An 18,069-nucleotide genomic window follows, 5' to 3' on the forward strand; every position below is an offset into this window, starting at 1 on the left:
CCAAATTCAATTAAATCTACGCATTAGCCATGCTGCATTGCCCAGCTTCAGCTGACCCTTTCATAAAAAACGAGAGCGGGGGTAAAAAACTGGCGCACCTTTTACGGCGAGTGGATGGTAAGCAAATTATCAAAAGTGCTTACTCAGCAGGCGAGTGCAGCCAAAGCTGAAGTGGGGCCTGGAGTGGAGCTGGGAGTGACAGCAGAAGTTGGAGCTAGATTTAATCGGGAGCATCAGTCGCTAACGCACACGTTGCTTCGTGGTAAGCGCCAGTTCATTATTAAAACTTTTAAAAGCAGATAAGTGCACAGACTGATAGAGATACTAAGCACTGATACACAAACCCACACACACACACACACACAGAAGCTGCTTAACAAGGCAGCGATAAGGATAACGTAAGCAGGAGACGGCTGCCACCACGGCTCATTCAGTCAACGTGGGCGCCACTTCACCTCTAATTGAAACATTAAGTTGCACGTCACGTACGCGGTGTCAGACACTAGACGCCCGTTGGCGTGGACGTGGGTCGTGTCGTGGTGGTGCCGGTGGTTGGCGCCTAGGAGTATGCTAAAACTCCGCTTGGCTCTTACCTAGCCCTGAGCGTACCTCAGCCCTAGGCCCGGCAGCAGGACGACTATCCGGCGAACGACTATCAACCACTCAGCACTTTATTTTTTCCATGTTGGCATTTTAAAAAGCATTTAAGCCACAAAAGGTAGGGGCTGGATGAGGATGAGCTGGCTCGGGTCTCGTGTTGGTTTTTGTTAAGTGTGCAAAGTGATTACGCCGGAAATTTGTTTGTCTATGACTCCGCATACGTGTGGGTCGACCAAAATAGTCCGACTCCCCCTCGTCTCACAGTCTGGCATAGAGCAGAGCGTAAGTCCCAACTAAACGACATGTTTATTGGCAGTTATTAGAGCGCCAGCCCAATTAAATTAGTAATTCATTTAGCACACGAGTTTTTATTCCATGCCAATTGAATATTTCTATTAAATGGGAACAAAATTTAGAATGCATTAAGATATTTCAGCGAACCGGTCATAGGAATGTCGAATTTCGAATTTGTTTACAGTTGAATAAACGTAATGTGATCCCATCTCCCATTACACGATTGACACATCCGAGTACTGTGGAGTTATCCTCAATTATTATCCTTTAAGCTGCACTCGGCTCCTGCTTACGACATGGTCTGTGAAACATATTCGGCAGCTCGTGTATCCACTGGGTAAATACTGTTGGAAACACGGGAGTTTAGTCGGGTAAGGAACATTATACGATTGGCAGGTACATTACTCCACTTGGAACCAACTAGGACGGGACAGCCGCCATGCAGGGTTCTGGTGTCAACAGTTCCATTATGTTGTATGTTGTACCAGAAGAGGGCATTGCCACGCTTGGGTCTCACAGTCTGCCCAAAGTGAGGGAATACGGTGGCGCCTCCTTGCTCTACGTCATTCATCTATTGATGAGAGTGCTGTGATTAGTACAGGTTGAAAATACCTTACCAGAGCTCACACACATAAAATAATATCGTCGCTAAACGATTGTCATTCTGCTGAAAAGAAAACGCTATGTAACTAGGACTGCGATTACACAGAATTCGTTGAAGTTACCGTATTGCTGTCGAAGTAATCGTAGTGGGCTTTGTAAAGACCGCCTAAGCCATATCTTATAATATAAAAGGGTTCTGAGCCTTCCAAGTTCAGATCGACCATGTCCGAGATACGCCTCTCAATGCGCAATGTCAAATTGTTATGCTTCGGGTCGACCCACGTACCCGCCGAAATGCGTAGCTTCGCTTGAACGTTGACCCCGTATCTAACGACCAAGCTGCGTTTCAGATGCGGCGTTGCAATCTCTTGCAGACCGTCGATTTCCCTAAGCGACAATACGTCATGGAAGATTACAACTAACGGGTCTAGGACCAGAACTTCCATTTTAATCCGCGCCAGTCGAAGAAATGCCGGACTCTTCGACTTATACATGCACATCAATCCGGACTTCTGCACGTACTGACCACGACAACCGATTTCGTAAATTGTTTGCCTGCTTTTAGCTTCTGGTTTCTCCTTGACCTCCCCTCGGGAAAGCTCCTCAATTATGCTTCTCTTACTCAACAGTGCGGGGTCGGCCGAGTCGTTTGCCAATAGCACGGCTTGGTCGAAAATTGTTAAGGCGATCGAGTAATACTCTAAGTAGAGGGCGGGGAAAGGGACTCACTACGAGAATCCAAGTTGAGAAACAGACTCACTGTAATCGAGTAGGGCTTGGGCAAAGAGAAGTAGCACCTTCTCGCGGCTATCTCCGATCGGAGTTTGAAGTGTGTTCTCCTTCAGCCACTCGCTTGTTTCCGTGAACCACTCGCCAGCCAAGCCTCTATCCAACTTAATCAGGTATTTGCCCATTGCATAGGTATCCAGGGCATTCAAGCTTGCGCTGCAGTTAGCAATTGGCAGCTGAAGTCAGCTTCCTCTTCAATATAATAATCAGAGGACTTACTCGTATTGCTTTCCATTGAGAATGCCCCTGGTCATATCCTTCACAGTCAATTCGTAAACCACTTGTAGGCGAAACAAAGTCGCGCAAGCGTCATACAGATCTGCCGAAGTTGGGAGCTCTGCCCTTGCTTGGTTAAAAAAGTTCACTTGCGACTGGCCAACAGATGTTTCCATGAACACGTTCCAATCCTGCCAGTCCTCATGCATCCGCCGCAAGAGTGAGAAGGCGTTAATTGGATTGGATATATAATTCTCCACTTGAAGCAATGCCTGCTTGCTGCGAGCCCGCATCTGTGGAATGACACTGAAGATTTTATACGTTTCATCTATCTATTAAGCGGGTCTCATTAGTCGACTGACCTTTTCAATTTGTTCAGTTTGGCTTCCAGCTCATCTGCATAGCTGCTGAGATTGTCTATGAAGTCGGCCTCAAGCTGCACCAGTCTCACCATTCCCTCCACGGAGGTGAAGACGGATTTTTTTGAAGCTGCTGTCCCATTGGTCAGCAAAATTATTGCTATGAAATTTAACTTCCAGTCAGTCAATTCCATTGCGCCACTGGATAATCTCCAAAATACATAAGTCGAAGGCACAAAGCCAACTTTGTATAGAGAAAACACAATGAATAGAGAATCTCTGTACTATGAAGAATTTTCAGAAGACATCATCCATGAAATGAGAGCGTTCAATCGCTGATAGCAACCTCTGCAGTGATCTATAGAGGAACACTTAAATCATTTTGTATTAACTGTCCAATGAAATATCACCTCTTACTCCCTTTATCCATTAGACTATTGTGATATCAGGTAATGCCCATGCAGCCTCATTGTTCTATTACATTTTCATATAATAAAGAGATTCAATAATAATATACAAATTTACGCATGTTATATTGATCCCTATAAGAACTTCCGTTTATTTGAGTTGAGTGAGAGCATTATAGAGATGGTTATCAATTTCATTGATTGCTGAGATGGCAAAAGAATAATTCTTTACCGGCAAATTCTATTTTGATTATATTTAAGATAAGTTAATCCTATGAATTAGATTAGTTAAGGTTATACGTTTTTGCTTGTTGCGAGACAGGGTCTTCGGAATACTTGTTGTCGTTCGCGTATCCATTTATTGCAAACTGTGAAGTAGCGTTATGTAATCCATGTATGTATGTGAGGGGATTAGATTATACTTACCCCACTTGGAGCCCACTATAACTGGGCAGGCGGCGTGCAGTGTTTGTGGATCTCCGTTTCCGTCGTGCTTCAGGTTGTACCAAACAACGGCTGTTCCACTTTTGGGAAAGATGGCCTTCTCAATGTTGGGAAATACCGTGGCACCCCCTTGCTCCACATCGGTTAGCTAGGGACACGTTAAATTTAAAATCAGAGAAGGAACAAGTACGCACACGCGCTTACTCACATAAAACAGCACGGTGGCGATGCGATCGCCATTGAGTCTCGTCAAATCTGTGGCCTAGAATGGAATGTGTTAGAGATTAGATGCATCCGAGTCGATTTATGTATGTACTCACAACGCTGGAGTTGAAGTAGTCAAAGTGCTTGTCGTAGTGCCCGCCGAGGCCATAGTTCATGACCTGCAACATCTCCGAGCCATACATGTCGAAGCCCGTCATGTCTGTAATGCGTCTGTTCAGGCGAATTGTCAGTTGATTGAGTGTGTCCAGCAACCACGTAACCTTCGAGGTTCGCGTCCTGACTACTTGGTTACTCATGCTCTTCTGGTTGAAGACCGTTGCGCGCTTTAAGCCTGGCACGGCCAGGCTCTGAAGTTCGCTGATCTCGCTGGGCGCTATGACATCGTGATACAGCACCATATAGGGATCCAGTGAAATCAGCTCCATTTTCAGCGGAGCCAGGCGCAGAAAGGCCGAATTGGTGCTGTTGTAGACGCAGTGCAGCTTGGAGTGCCGAGGGTACAGGCCGCGGCAGCCACGCTCATAGGCTTGTGCTTGCGGCGTAATGAACTGTCAGCCAGAGAAAGACAGAGAGAGAGAGAGAGAGAGAGGAAGAGAGAGAGAAATAGAGAGAGAAATAGGAATTCAATTTCATAAAGTGCCCCTACCTTCGTGGGTACGACATTTGGCTGCGTTCTTATCAGCATTTCCACTTCCGATTTTCGCAGCAAAAGTTTTAAATTATCTTTTTTAAGAGTCGCTGCCGTGTGGAGAACCTGCAGAGCATCTTTATATCGATCTAAAAATGAAACCAATTTAATTAAGCTGCAGGTAAGAGCTGCTGCCCGTTATCAGCGGCAACTCACTCATTTTGATAAGCGCTTCGGCGTAGACGTGGAACACCTCAGCACGATCCAGTTCCAGAGGCAACGGCAGCTTGTGTGGTCCTTGCAGCCATTCGATGGTCTGGAATATCCACTGGCAGGCATAGCCAAACTTCTGCTGGTCATAGTAGTACATGCCCAGGGCATAGCTGTCCAAGCCATTCAAGCTGACGCTGCAAGATTCAGTATGCAATGGAAGTCCGTGGCTCTGTAAGCTGTTTAGCTACGTACTTGTACTTCTTGCCATTCAGCAGCCCCCGAGCCATGTCGGAGACGTTCAAGTCGTAGGTGACGAGTATGCGATGCAAGGCGTCGCCGGCCTCCTCCAGATCCGTGCTGCTCGGCAGCTGCTCGCGCCTCTGCTGCACGTAGCTCACCTGCTGCTCGCCCACCGGTTGCTTCATGTAGTGCTGCCAGTGCGTCCAGTCCTGATGCATGCGGCGTATGAGTGAATAGGCATTCAGCGGATGCGACAGGTACTGAATGGGATCGTCCAAGGCCTTGTCATTCTCCATGCGCATTTGACTAACGAAGCTGGAGTATTTCTATTAATACGTGACTCTCTGCGTGACTCTCTACTAACCAACCTGCGCACCACATTCAGCTTCTGCTCCAACTCATCAGCGTAGCTGTTCAGATTATCGATGAGCTCCTTCTCCACGCGCAGCAGCTGCTCCATGCCGGCCACCGAGGTGGAGTGACTCTGCTCATTATCCGCACTCTGGCCATCCACCAGGGCCCGCAGCAGGACTGTGGCCACAAAGACCAACTTCCATGACGGCAAATGCACTATTTCTAGGGCCATCTTCAGGTGCCAATGCGCCGGGTCCAACTGTTAAACTTGTTGACGTTGGCGCGAGATAAATGTTCTGAAATACAAGAACACCGTCGTGCTGCTTGCCATTATTGCCATTCGTTTCCCCGATTGATAAGCGATTTGATGCGACTCATTCAGTTGATAGCGAACCGCGAAGCCGCTAATTAAAAAAAAAACAGTAAGAACTGAGTCGCGCACCGTGGAGCACGTAGCCACGATACCTTCTCGACAAATGGCCAAAAACTGATTGAGCAAATGAATATAATATACTTTGTTATTAAATGAAGAGCATATTCCATACGAAAAATATATATAATATAATATAAATAGTATAGTATATACATATGTATAAGATATATTATACATTCTTCTGGCATTTCCACTGTGCATTCTCAATTTATTTACCGGTTAATTTCACACTCGCATTGTTTATAAGACACAGCACTTTTTATTTTATTCGCTTTCGTTTTGCTTATACAGCTCTCAGCATATGAAGCTAAGCACGTGTGTGAAGCGCTGTAAACGAATATTTTGCTGCTTCGTAAGCTTATCTATAGATGTGTGTAGAAACTCACACCTAACCCCATGACTCTGTGAGCTACTTAAGGTAAAAAAAAGAAGTTATAAATATACATATATGTAGTAAATATTTATTTTGCTTCTAATAACCTTCTATAATTAAAACCAATCATTCATAGGAACGAGCTTTATAGTAAAAGTCTTTGATAAGATCAAAATTTTCGTTGCAGTTTTTTGTTGCGAAAAATAGTTGATGGATGACAAAATTTGATATAAATTAACTTTAAAATAATTTCATAGTTGTTATTATTTTCAAATTCGATTTGTCATGCGTCTCATGTCAGCTCAGACGAAGATTTATCGTTGCAGAGATGACTCAACCAAGTTCTATATTTTATTTGACTTAACTAGCTAAGACACCTGTGTAGTTTATAGATATAACTAGCACAGAACTCAATCAAGCCTTTGATGGCTCCTTCATTATGTGAGCAGAACTGCATTAGCCCTAAAGATTCTTGTAGCCTCTGCTGTGAGCTCAGAGTTTGCGCTTAGAGGGCTTGAGTGTGTGTATAAAGTACTTAGTCAATTCAATGTCAAAATTTAAGAAACATAGTATATTTGTTCATTAAAATTTGTGTAAAAGATCAGAGAAAGTAATCGTAAATTATCTGTAACCGTTAAGAAATGGTCGTTGTCAGCACCGTAATTTATGGCCACGACTCTTCGGATGGTTCAACGACGACTACACTGCGGCCAGTGTCGTTTCTGTTTTACACGCTGGAGTCGATCTTTAATATGTTTTGTTTGGCTTATCACATCAAGGGATTTATGGCTGTAGATTTGTATATGTTGTCCTGGGATAGGCATCTCGTTTTCTATATTTACTTAATGACCTTTTACGTGTTCATGGTGATCACGCTCTTCCAGAGCATCAATATCTGCTCGGGCCACAATCCCACCATTGGCATGGAGATCTTTAAGTCCTGCCTAGCCTCGGTAGGATTTATATCGATCTCCATCCTAACAATGTGGGATGCGGAACGTGACTTTCACTTGATGTACAGCGGCAAGGAGACCAAAGATGGTGTCTATAAGACAGATAGCCCCGTTCATCCGTTCTCGGCATTTCTCCTTTATCAATCGGTTGCCTCACTGGCCTGCGGCGTTCTCTACTTGCTGCACGCCACCATCCTAATAGATGTGAAGCTAACAGCCGTGAACAAGGTATTGACAGAGGGGGAAGACTCCATGTACATGGCTATACATATCTACGTCCTTGGTGAATATGTTCAAACAAAACTTGAGAAATACGCATGGTTCTACGATTTCTGCTCCAACCAACGCATTGAAATCTAAACCTGCTTTCGCACCTACCGACTATTTAAATCTGTATATAAGTTTAATATGCCTTTTAAAAGAAACAAATTATATGAATCATAACTGTTTTAGATAAAGATTGGATTTTCCTTTGATATATAGCATGGGATATAGAAATAGAAAGAATTGGAGTATTAAATGGTATATAAAATGATATTGTAGTTGTCAAGCTGAATAGATTCTGGCTTTTTTTATAGATGAGATCATCTAATAAAGCGATTATATAGACATATAGGAAACCAAAGCGATCATTGATTATATTCGATATGCTTTAAATTATATTATATTCTATTATTATTAAATTATATCCACCTATTCTGTCTGCAATCACATTTAAATAAACTCAGTTGATCCAGTATATATAATATCTATGTATACAAATGCGCTTCTAATACCCTTTTGGTCTTTATTGTTGCTTTCAATTACCAGTGGCGAAATGTTCTATAATATTGTTCTCCTTTAAAGTCCATTGACGCGCTCAGTTAGGGACCTTTGGACAGGAATGTGACAATCTGTTATCTGCTTTAACCATGAATGATTTCATTGAAAGGCTTTGTGGAAAACCTAAAAACCTTTTTGTATACAAAATAGCTGCACACACACACACACACACACATACACTCGCACACTCGCACACTCACAAGGCGCCGAGTGCTCCACCCACTTGTTGTGCAAAGGTATGACCGGAAAGGGCTTTAAATTTTGCACTTTTATGGGGGCGTGTGGTTGGGTGTTGGCTGCGCTGGCAGCAGTTGTCATCCTGCAGCGGCATGTGTCCTGCCGTTGATATCGGCTTAACTTTGCCATAAAACTGTCAGCGTCACGCGTGTAGTGGACACGGGCACGGGCACGGGCACGGACACGGACACGGAGAGCAGCGCAGGGCGGTCAAATGAAATAAATTTTACAGCCAAATGGGTAGACTTTTGCCAAACAAAAAGGCCAAAACCCACACACACACACACATACACATACAGTTGCAGAGATTTGTATGGGCAAATGTCAGAGGCAAATCTAATGCGGACAACAAAAGCACCTGTGACCTGGAAAATGTCTCGTGGTTGCCAACGGCGTGGCCGGATTTAAGCCGGGCGCTGTTGACCAGCAGCACTTAAAGCCCGGCGCTCGTCTGGGCCAAGTGCAAATGTTTACGCCAAGTCGCCCTTTGTTGTTGAGCTTCATCAAGTCCCCGCCGTTCCCGATGTTCATCAATTAAGTGTCATCAATCATCTGCAAGCAATCGAAAATGTGGAGCGAAACAGCGACGACGCGACGGCCAAACATGTCACGGTACAAACTGTCGCTTAACCTAAACCAAAACCTAAAATGCGAAAAAACCACAGAGATTATTTACTTTAGTCTCAGACATCGATTAGACGTCATATGGGGTATTCCACGAAACGGCAATACAATACTAAAATATTGTAATAAAATTCGAATTGTATGATAAGATTAAAAAAATATTTGATTAAAAATTTAAAGCAAAAACAAATTCATAGACATCGATTATATGTCATATGGGGTATTCCACTAAAAAGTTTGAACCAAACAATAAAATATAGAACAATGTATTACTTAATGAAAAATGTAAAACAAACAGAGATGATATACATTTATATATACCGATGTATACCTAACAGAAGAGTTCATTAATCGACTTTCATAATTCCCAGTTCCATTAAAACAAATGCAATCAAAGCTCGTCGAATTGTTATTGATATTGATTTCTGGAACTGCCCTTTCAACCTGATATTCGAGCCCTGCTATGGAAGGAGGGTTTCAAGTTTTTCGACTAAGCGCAAACATTGTACACCTAAACACACAAGACCGGGCCATACACCACTCGCAGCGCAATTTGTGAGTGGTGCAGTGGTGGTGGTAGGCGCAGCAGCACCTTTTGAGCCCATATCAATTTCAATCATGGCTCAGCATTTCGTTTGATGGCCCACTGTGCTCTGTGCGGGGCCGTAAAACTAAAGCGCTTCACGCTTACGGCGTATTCTTTTCTCTGGCTTTTGGGGGATGCCGGAGTTAAGGGCAGCTGAAACTTTAGTTGGTTTATGGGCTCGTTGGCGAATTCAAATCAAGTGGAAATGCTGGAGCGGCACTTGGAACGACTTGGTCTTGTAAGACAAAGCCATTAATGGCGCCTGGCGCTGGCCACGCGAATCTTTATGCCACAATCTTCGCATTAGAAATCAATGTCGAGCGCTGCAGTTATGATTATTGCAGTTGTCAAAACTTGTCTCACACTCACTCTCCCCCTCACTCTCTCTCTCTCTCTCTCTCTCTCTCTGTTTCGCTTTGTGTGAGCTTAATGGGTTATCCTGGTAGCTGGCTAGGTTTAGGTTTATGCAAATGCGCAACGCTTTAGCGCTGGCAAACAGACGTCCAAGTAAATGTGGCCAGGGCACGCTAAAAAATGCTTATGACTTGTGTAAACAATTTGGCATTCGCCAAGTCCAACGCCGGCAGCCCTCGAGGTTGTGGAGCTCTGCTCTTACGTGTAGGTATGTGCCAGCTGAAGCTCTATCCTGTGGCTCGATCTGCTGCAGCTGTATAAAAAAATATTTTATGGACTTTGGGTGCAAAAGTAACTTTGTGTCTTGGACGATAAGCGAAGTTTGCGTATGTGACTTCCGTTTGTCCTTGCATGTCCTTTCGCCATCGTGTGTGTGCGCATGTGTATGCGTGTGTCCTGTTTGCTTTCGCACAATTTTTATGCATTTTCTTAGCGGCCATTTTTATGCCCGCACACGTTTTCCATTAGACGTCAACGGCTGTCATTTCCGCATTTGCCTGTTTGATTTTCGATACGTATCCCTTGCCTGAGGCGTTTAATTGAAACTGGGTCAACTGCTGGACGCCCATTAATCACGCCCTCATCGCCGCGACACTAACGCAATTTGCATTTGCGCTCTTCGCCCAATTATCATGTTCGAACAATTATTCTTTGTTAGGCGAAAGTTTTTCCCGATCTAATTGAAACGGTGAAGGCGGCATTAATCTTCATAAGGTTGACAACTTCATTAGAGTGGCGACAGCAGCGAGCACGGCATTGATTTGCTGCTCCACACAGTTTGCCAATATCCCCACGCCCCAGGCAGCTTTCCTGCTGCTGCTCTTCTGCTAATTAAAAATGTAACACACACACACGCACACACACAGTGAGAGAGAGAGCGAGAGAGAGAGAGAACTTAAACCGCTCGCAATTTATCAAAGGCATAAAGCGGTGCGTTTTTTATGCCGCGGATATAATTTTTTAGCAAGGCGCTGAAGCGCGGCGCGTATAATGCGCATAATTTCTATGCCACGTCGGTCGCCCGCAAAATGAATGTAGACAGACGCATGGACTCGGACAGGGTTGGGTTGGGGAAGCACTAGTCGACCTTTGCGCCAGCGCCAGCCACAACAACAGGCACAAACATGGCGTCAGTTTTTGGCAATGAGCAGCGTATCGGTAGCAGGAGGCAGTGCTGCGTGTAGGGGCAGGGGGGCGGGGGTCACATGAACAAAAGAGGTACACGCGAAAATAAAACCTATTACCGGAATCATAATTATCTTTTATGGCCGCGTCTGTCATGACGACATTATGGCCAGCACGCCACGGCGCGGCCTTCTGGCCTCGGCCTGAACCGCGCCAACACGCAGCAATAAAAAACCGCGAAATGCGGCCAAGTAGCAGCAAAAAACGAGCAAGCGGCTGGCAATGACTGCGCAATGCCCGCTCACAGCGCAAATGGAGCTTGCTGGGGATTCCAGAATAGAATCGAGGACTCCAGATTAGAATAGAGTTTATTTGGATTTCAGTTTCAAATATTTTGTAGTTCCAGGTATTCCCTCAGAATGATTGGCTCTAATCTTTACTGCTTATATATATATAGAAATTGATATCTATTAGATATTATCTATATTGCAAGTTTTCCGCTCTCTCATTTCATCTTCATTTATCCCATCATGGGCTTTGCCAAACAAATATGCCTCTTTTTCATTAAATAACAGTGCATGAAGAACATAAATTACACACAGACACACACACACACACACACATAGGTAGGAGCAGACTGGGGTCAGTGGGGGGCAGACAGGGTGGGGACACCAGTCCAGCGCAAATTATGTAGTCGGCATAATATTGTGCTTATTTTCATTACGCGTTGTCTAAGCGCGGGCAGGAGACAGGGGCCAGTGCGCTGGCCGCTGGGCGCAGGGTGGGCGGGGCTGCCAGGCAGCTGTTGACAGCGTCGCTAAAAACAGGTGTTTTCTAATTTATGGAAACACCCCAGCAATAGACGCACTCGACGGTTGTCCTGAATGTCCTGGCAGTTCTTCTGTTCTTGTGTTTGACTTTGAGTTATTAAAAGTGCGCTGAGCGGCAGGAGGCGGGGCGGGCAGTGGCATGAGCGGCAGGCTTTGTTAGCGTCTGTCTGTGGCTGTGGCAGACAAATCAAAGTGCCCTCGCGACGCTTGTCATGTGTTTTTTAATTTCTAATATTTCACGCTGCAACTAGAGCTAATGCTTGAGGGTGCTGCGGGGCAGGAGGCGGTAGGGTGTAAGAGGGGGGAGGTGAGCTGAGACGCGCTATTGTTGTGCACTTGCAGTAAATTATGCGAGACACGTTGCTCTAGCTCTGCTCTGTCGACGAGGTGTGCCTGAGGTGATGCACACACACACTCATACAGAGAGAGAGAGCGAGAGACAGAGATAGAGAGACTTGCAGCACTACGTGTGATAATTCAGCGCACCAAACAAAAGTTTAAAAATTGCCCAAGGCCAAGTGTGTGTGTGCGGCCTGCCCCTTGCCCCCTCACCCAGCGTCCCTTCGCTCTTCGCCCGTTGCTCGAACAAAAAGCGCAATGCACGTGCGGCCTTTGTGCTGTTGTTGTTGTTGTTGTTGTAATTGCTGCCTGTTGACAGGACACTTCAACTATTGTTGTTTGCCGCTGCTCCCCTCAACGCTACGTCCGCTCCTCTCCGTGCTCCACATGCCCACCTCCTGCTTAATTCAGCATGAAATTGGTTTGTATTATTATTTCGCACTCGTCGCTCGCACCGCCAGCGGCGTTTCAGCAACACCTCAGCTCAGCTCCACTTTAAGCTGTCAGTCGCAGTGGCTTAAAGCTCGTTTAAAGTGTGCCACAATTCCCGAAATGCCGAAAAAAAAATGGCATATGAGCCACGAAATGCCACAAAATAATTCTAAAGCAAAGTTTGCTTTGATGCTGTGCGCTGCTTTAATTAAAAACTGCGCGCACTGAGTAACTAGCACTTGATTAATTTTTGGTTGCACACAAAAGTAACGCCAAGCACAAAAAAAACCACCCACACACACACACATACGCACACCACAAAACAGCAAACAGCAACAAATTGCTGGCCAGTTGCTAAAAAAAAGTGCTAAAAAAAAGGATCCAAATTAATTATGTCCATGGCGCGCTGTTGGTGGCGCGTCGTACTTTACGTTATCAACGCGTGCTCTGCATACGTGAGCGTGGATCTAGCAGCATAGCGACATAGATACACACACAAACACACATACACATGTACACATAGAGGCGAACTCTATGCGCTTGGCCATTGCATATTTTGTGGCATGCTGAGAGCTCTGCGAGGGCGGGCTACGTTTGCATTGCTTTGATATTGAATTTTTATGAAATGAAATACGACTAGATGAACCTGCCTTCCATCTCTGACTGTGAGAGAGGCTCCATTTTTTTGGTGGGGCGTGATCACCGTGATTTAATATCTGCTGTGATTATGCGCAAAATATTTGAAATGAACTGCGCTTCAGCTGTGAACTGTGCACAGCTGCTTTGAGAGCTGAATCTAATTGAAAAGCAGTCAGCAAATAGTACATCAAAGCATGGCCAATAACTGTTGCAATATTTGGTAAAATTGGAATGCATACATGATGAGGCAAGGGAGAGGGAAGTTATAAAGTAGTTGCAGAAAATAAATAAATATCAAAATAAAAATTATTATATATAAAAATTATTAAAATAAATAAATAACTAAATTAGTATGTGTAAAAATATAAATAAAATTTAAAATTCAAATTAATAAATTTTAAATCCACATAAATTTATTATATACAAAAATAACTAAATATGTATATACATATATAAAATAAATTAAATAATTTAAAAATAATAATAAATTAATTTTTGAAAAATAATTAAAAATATAAATGAAATAAAAAATTACATTAAAAAAAATATATTAATAAATTTATTACATAAAATAAAAATAAATGAAAAAATCAATCAATTAATATATACAAAATAATTTAAATAAATAATTGAAATATTTTAATTAATTCAGATATTAGGAAATAAAAAATTATTAGTAATCAATATATAAATAAATAAATTAGTAAAAAAATAAAAAAAAAATAAATTAAATAAATAAAAAAAATAGTAAAAATAACATAAATAATTAAATAAATAAATACAAGAAATAAAACACGCAACTATTTTACAATTTATTTACATGTTTTGCAACACTAATTTATATCACAAGGCCACTCAAGCGCTATTTAAAACTGCTAAATTAATCAGTATAAATTAAGATATCTAATTTTAAAGAGCTGTCTGGTCTTTGTAAATATATACATATGTATGTCAAGAGTTATTCCGGGTGGCTTGAAATCATCGAGTTGCTGCCATGCGTCTCAGGTCCTCAGCGGCAGACACTTTTCACTTATGATTGGAAGCAGAGCAAATAATGAAATGTCTCCGGCAAGCACACATATTAAATACAATATTAATAATCTCGCTTGCCATTGTCATATGTGTGTGTGTATAGAGATGAGGAACGGCTGCGAGTGCCAGTATAATCATGCCGACATTGTCTGCAACTACGCAGCACACGCCAAGAGTCATCACTCATTCACTCACACACACGCACACACACACTCATACACAGTCGCAGTGGCAGACACGCCTGATTTTTACCTAGAGCACAAAAGTATAGCATACTTTGTGGCGTCGCGCGCCAGACTGGCGCCAGGCCAAACAAAAGCGTAGCCCGGAGTAGCTGGCGCAGAGGGTCGCTTAATAAAGCGACGACATCAGCTTCAGCTTAAAGCCCAGTCGAGTAACTGATAGAGCCCATACCTAGGCACACACACCCACACACACACACACACATCTATGGATTGCTCTGAGTGTGCTCCAATGCCCGAGGCAAATGTTAATGTAAATGTTTGTCTGCTATTTGAATTTTAATTACTTTTCTTGGTTTTCGCGCAGCGCAAAAACTATTTATACCTTGGCGCTCCCCACCCTCAGCCTCAGCTTCTGCGCTAGCCCCAACCCAACTTTATAATAGAATCTCCAGCCAGAAAACCATAAAAACTTTCGCAGCCAATCGAAGGTAGGGCCCAGCGAGCGAGAGATTGTAATGCGCCTTAATTGAAACAAGTCCCAGACCAATTGTGCCGCACAGCCACTTAAGCGCGTCCAAAAGGTAGACGCCACAGTGGCTCCCAGTTGCACAATCAAACATCAGCCGCCGCTTGCCGATGGGTAGCATAAATTTTCAAATTGTTTGACTCTGGTCGTGGACCACTTGAACGGAAACGTCTAATTCCAGTCGCTGAGATTGAGAGACGGCCGCGCCGCCCCCTTCGCTCGGACAAAAGTTGACGCGGCGCGGCTTCTGGCGTCTGGCAGCTGTTCCCAGGCAGAGCCACAGCCACAGACAGTCTGAGAATTCCTGTGCTCTCCTTCTGTCTCTTATCGGATTCAGCAGGGGCCGGCTGCGCCGCAAAGTTCAGCTCGAACAGAACGCAGAAAGAAATTCAATCAAAGGTACAAGTTAATCCCGCGTGAGTTCATAAAGTTCACAAAGCCAATTTATATGCCAGGCGCAATAAGTTTTCAAGTAAACGCCAGCGAGACGCCTATCTACATTTTTGGCAAGGCGATATAAGTTTTAGTGGATCAAGTTAGTAGTATTTCGTAATACTTGTTAGCTATTGAAAGATACAGAGATGCATATCTGCATCGACTATTCCAAATGAACTCTGAATACACCTCTTCAGCTCATTAGTCTCTACAGATATTCGGTTTGAGGCACTTCAAAGAGTCAAAACTATTGCAAATATCATTCAACTCAACTTGCATGCCATTGACAGAGCGCTTCAGAGTTGGCAATATTGAACTGATTTATGAAAAAGCACGCAGGCCGCCTAGAGAAAAGAAATGGCTCGTTTACCAACTGGCAACTCGTTCGCGTATCACGCGCCTTTGAAGTCCCGTCTAATGTGTAATAGAGCTGCGCGGCGGCATCATTATGGAGTCAAAAGAAGTTGTCTACAAAGGCAGCTTTTGGTGATTCCTTCACATATCCTCAATTAGTGTTAAGAGCTTGTCAAACAAGCAACGAGATTAAAGCGACATGCTCCAGCCAGCAGCCCGGCAGCCCAGCAGCCACACCCACACCCAGCTGAGCGTGTGGAGCAGAGAGGTCTCGAGGGGCAGGGCGTAACCCGAAATCGATTGGCAATAGCCGGCAGCTCATTTCACCTTCCCAGGCAGCGGTAAAAACAACAATCGCAGCTGGACGGACAAACGCAAACATCTAATTGCCTGGACAGAGCAAATACAAAGGCAGAAGACACTGGGGACTACTTAGGATGAAGTTCAGAGCAGCAGCAGGAGCAGCAGCAGGAGCTGAAACCAGGACCAGAGCACACATTGCAACAATAAAAAGGTGAAGGATTAATAGCAAATAAATTGATGTTGAAATGGCGATTAGAGTGGACAGTGCAAACGATAGATAAACTCTGCTTAAACTTAGTTTCACTCTCGCTCTCTCTCAGTCTCCCTCTCTTTCTTTGCTCTTAAAGCCAGTTGCCTTGAGTGTTGCTTTAAGCGAGTCTCATAAATCAACTGAAAATTTACCTATGAAAAGAAAATGTCAAAGCGTGCAAATCTGCAAAAATCAACAAAATGGAAAAAAAATACAAAATCGTGAATAGCCGCATTATCATATGAATTTTTGTGGTCCACCCGCAGAACAACAACAAAAGCCAAAAGTTGTATAAATTTGCGAGCCACTTGACATGCATATGTGTGTGTGTGTGGCACAACAAAAGGTAAAGCAAAGAGGGTCAACACACACAAAGCTGGACAACAGAGAGCAGCAGCTGGGGCTGGGAGCCAGAGAGCAGGAGAGCCAGGAGAGCGGGCAGGAGCCGAATGAGTGCATAAATTTTCATAAATTTGCGGGATACGCAAGAACTTTGATTTATATGATATTTGGTTTTGTGTTAGTTTTGCAACATGCTCATCATATCTGAGTGGGAGTATGAGATTTTAGGTGGGCGGAGCCGGGGGCCTGATTGCCATGAAAATGGGGCTGGCAACGTGTGGCGAATCGCACAAGAGCTCAACAGCAAATCGATGAAATCGAGTCGAGTTGCGCTTTAAGTTTGCCTCAAACGAGATTAGATGGCGCTGTCCATGTGGAGTGACCTTTGGCTCGCCCGTTCACTTTTCACGTTTCACGTTCACGTTTATTTTTGCAGTGAAAAACGATGAGAGGAGCAGAAATGGCAGTGGTTTGCATGTTCAACAGAAACAATCAAATCGCAATTTACTGGCTCATGGAAAAGCGATTTATCGCTGGGGAAGTTAGTCGGTCATAAAACATCCATTAACTTCATGTCAATGTTGCATATAGGGTACGCACAACCAGCCCTCCCCCTCGCTAGGCAGGAGCTGGGCAGAGCATCGGTTAGTCAACGGCCGTTCATTTGCGGTATTGGTCGTGCATGGGAGTCAGAGTCCTGGCCGCATCTATGTCCTGTGCACACTGCAAATTGCTCGGCTCCGCCTCTGCAACATGTCAGCGTTTTATTTGCTTTTGTCCAAGAACCGAGCCCAATGACACGTGATAAGAAATGGCAGGCGGCGAGCAAAAGCAACAACAAAACTGAAACACAATTGATACTAAAGAGCGGACTCGATGATACTCTATTGAGTTGACAGACTTGATCTGCCGGAATGGATACATTAAAGTCGAAAATTTTATATTTTAAAGAATTAATAATATATATTATAGAGACTCCTCTTGAGATCCCTCTAGAGCCTACATTCCTATTTCTATTTCCTATAGATCTATATGATTGATTCTACATAAGAACTCATATGGTATAGAAACAATTGGACTAGCAGCGTCTACTTATATGATAACTGTATATAAACATATTTGTTAATTTTTTCATTTTTCGGTCGCTTTCATCAAACATTGTCACACGATCTGCAGCCCCCTTTCGAACTGCTCCCAATTAATACAGGGTATAGAAACGGGCAAAAAGTAGTCCGGAAAAACAACAATTGCACACGTACGCAAAAGCAATTTTCCAATTGCCGCAAAGAAATGTCAAAATTTTTGTCGTACTTTTTCCTTTCTCTTCCTCTTCTTTTTTTTTGGGCCGATGCAGAGTAGATTTTTTTCTCCGTGAAATGCGAACCACTCGACAAGAGTTAATTGTTGCTGGTGGAGCATTACGAGTGTCTGGAAGTAAATACTTTTGACTGTCATTGCCAAAG

The 18,069-nt window shown here is 43.7% G+C and overlaps 3 protein-coding genes across 3 annotated transcripts; 1 reads left to right on the forward strand and 2 right to left on the reverse strand.

The window, feature by feature from the left end:
• Positions 1-948: 948 nt before the first annotated feature.
• LOC108651903 (prolyl 4-hydroxylase subunit alpha-2-like) lies at positions 949-3,073 on the reverse strand. The gene is made up of 7 exons (XM_089256264.1): positions 2,865-3,073; positions 2,506-2,808; positions 2,258-2,442; positions 1,620-2,197; positions 1,526-1,558; positions 1,300-1,465; positions 949-1,238 (listed from the first exon to the last, which is right to left on the reverse strand). Exons 1-7 carry the CDS (start codon positions 3,053-3,055, stop codon positions 1,162-1,164), a joined length of 1,533 nt encoding a protein of 510 aa, XP_089112390.1. The 5' UTR covers positions 3,056-3,073; the 3' UTR covers positions 949-1,161.
• Positions 3,074-3,501: 428 nt separating this feature from the next.
• LOC108649103 (prolyl 4-hydroxylase subunit alpha-2) lies at positions 3,502-5,676 on the reverse strand. Its single transcript, XM_018098105.3, has 8 exons — positions 5,387-5,676; positions 5,031-5,333; positions 4,782-4,972; positions 4,584-4,714; positions 4,033-4,485; positions 3,921-3,974; positions 3,695-3,860; positions 3,502-3,636 (listed from the first exon to the last, which is right to left on the reverse strand). The coding sequence occupies exons 1-8, from the start codon at positions 5,602-5,604 to the stop codon at positions 3,563-3,565; spliced, it is 1,590 nt and encodes a 529-aa protein (XP_017953594.2). The 5' UTR covers positions 5,605-5,676; the 3' UTR covers positions 3,502-3,562.
• Positions 5,677-6,691: 1,015 nt separating this feature from the next.
• On the forward strand, positions 6,692-7,575 carry LOC108651396 (uncharacterized). The gene has a single exon (XM_018101052.3). The coding sequence runs from the start codon at positions 6,820-6,822 to the stop codon at positions 7,489-7,491; it is 672 nt and encodes a 223-aa protein (XP_017956541.1). The 5' UTR covers positions 6,692-6,819; the 3' UTR covers positions 7,492-7,575.
• The last annotated feature ends 10,494 nt before the right edge of the window (positions 7,576-18,069 follow it).

This window comes from Drosophila navojoa, chromosome 2 (genome assembly GCF_054131105.1).
Source record: "Drosophila navojoa isolate 15081-1374.11 chromosome 2, UAZ_NAV_1.0, whole genome shotgun sequence".
In the NCBI taxonomy this organism is placed as follows: Eukaryota; Metazoa; Arthropoda; class Insecta; order Diptera; family Drosophilidae; genus Drosophila; species Drosophila navojoa.

Bases quoted from the DNA above. Each gene is read 5' to 3' on its own strand.
- LOC108651903 (XM_089256264.1), bottom strand. From the start codon at position 3,055: ATGGAATTGACTGACTGGAAGTTAAATTTCATAGCAATAATTTTGCTG. The intron at 2,809-2,864 runs GTCAGTCGACTA...TAAAATCTTCAG, and splicing joins AAACTGAACAAATTGAAAAG to TGTCATTCCACAGATGCGGG. The intron at 2,198-2,257 runs GTGAGTCTGTTT...CCCTCTACTTAG, and splicing joins CCAAGCCCTACTCGATTACA to AGTATTACTCGATCGCCTTA.
- LOC108649103 (XM_018098105.3), bottom strand. From the start codon at position 5,604: ATGGCCCTAGAAATAGTGCATTTGCCGTCATGGAAGTTGGTCTTTGTG. The intron at 5,334-5,386 runs GTTGGTTAGTAG...GAAATACTCCAG, and splicing joins AAGCTGAATGTGGTGCGCAG to CTTCGTTAGTCAAATGCGCA. The intron at 3,637-3,694 runs GTAAGTATAATC...GCTACTTCACAG, and splicing joins TATAGTGGGCTCCAAGTGGG to TTTGCAATAAATGGATACGC.
- LOC108651396 (XM_018101052.3), top strand. From the start codon at position 6,820: ATGGTCGTTGTCAGCACCGTAATTTATGGCCACGACTCTTCGGATGGT.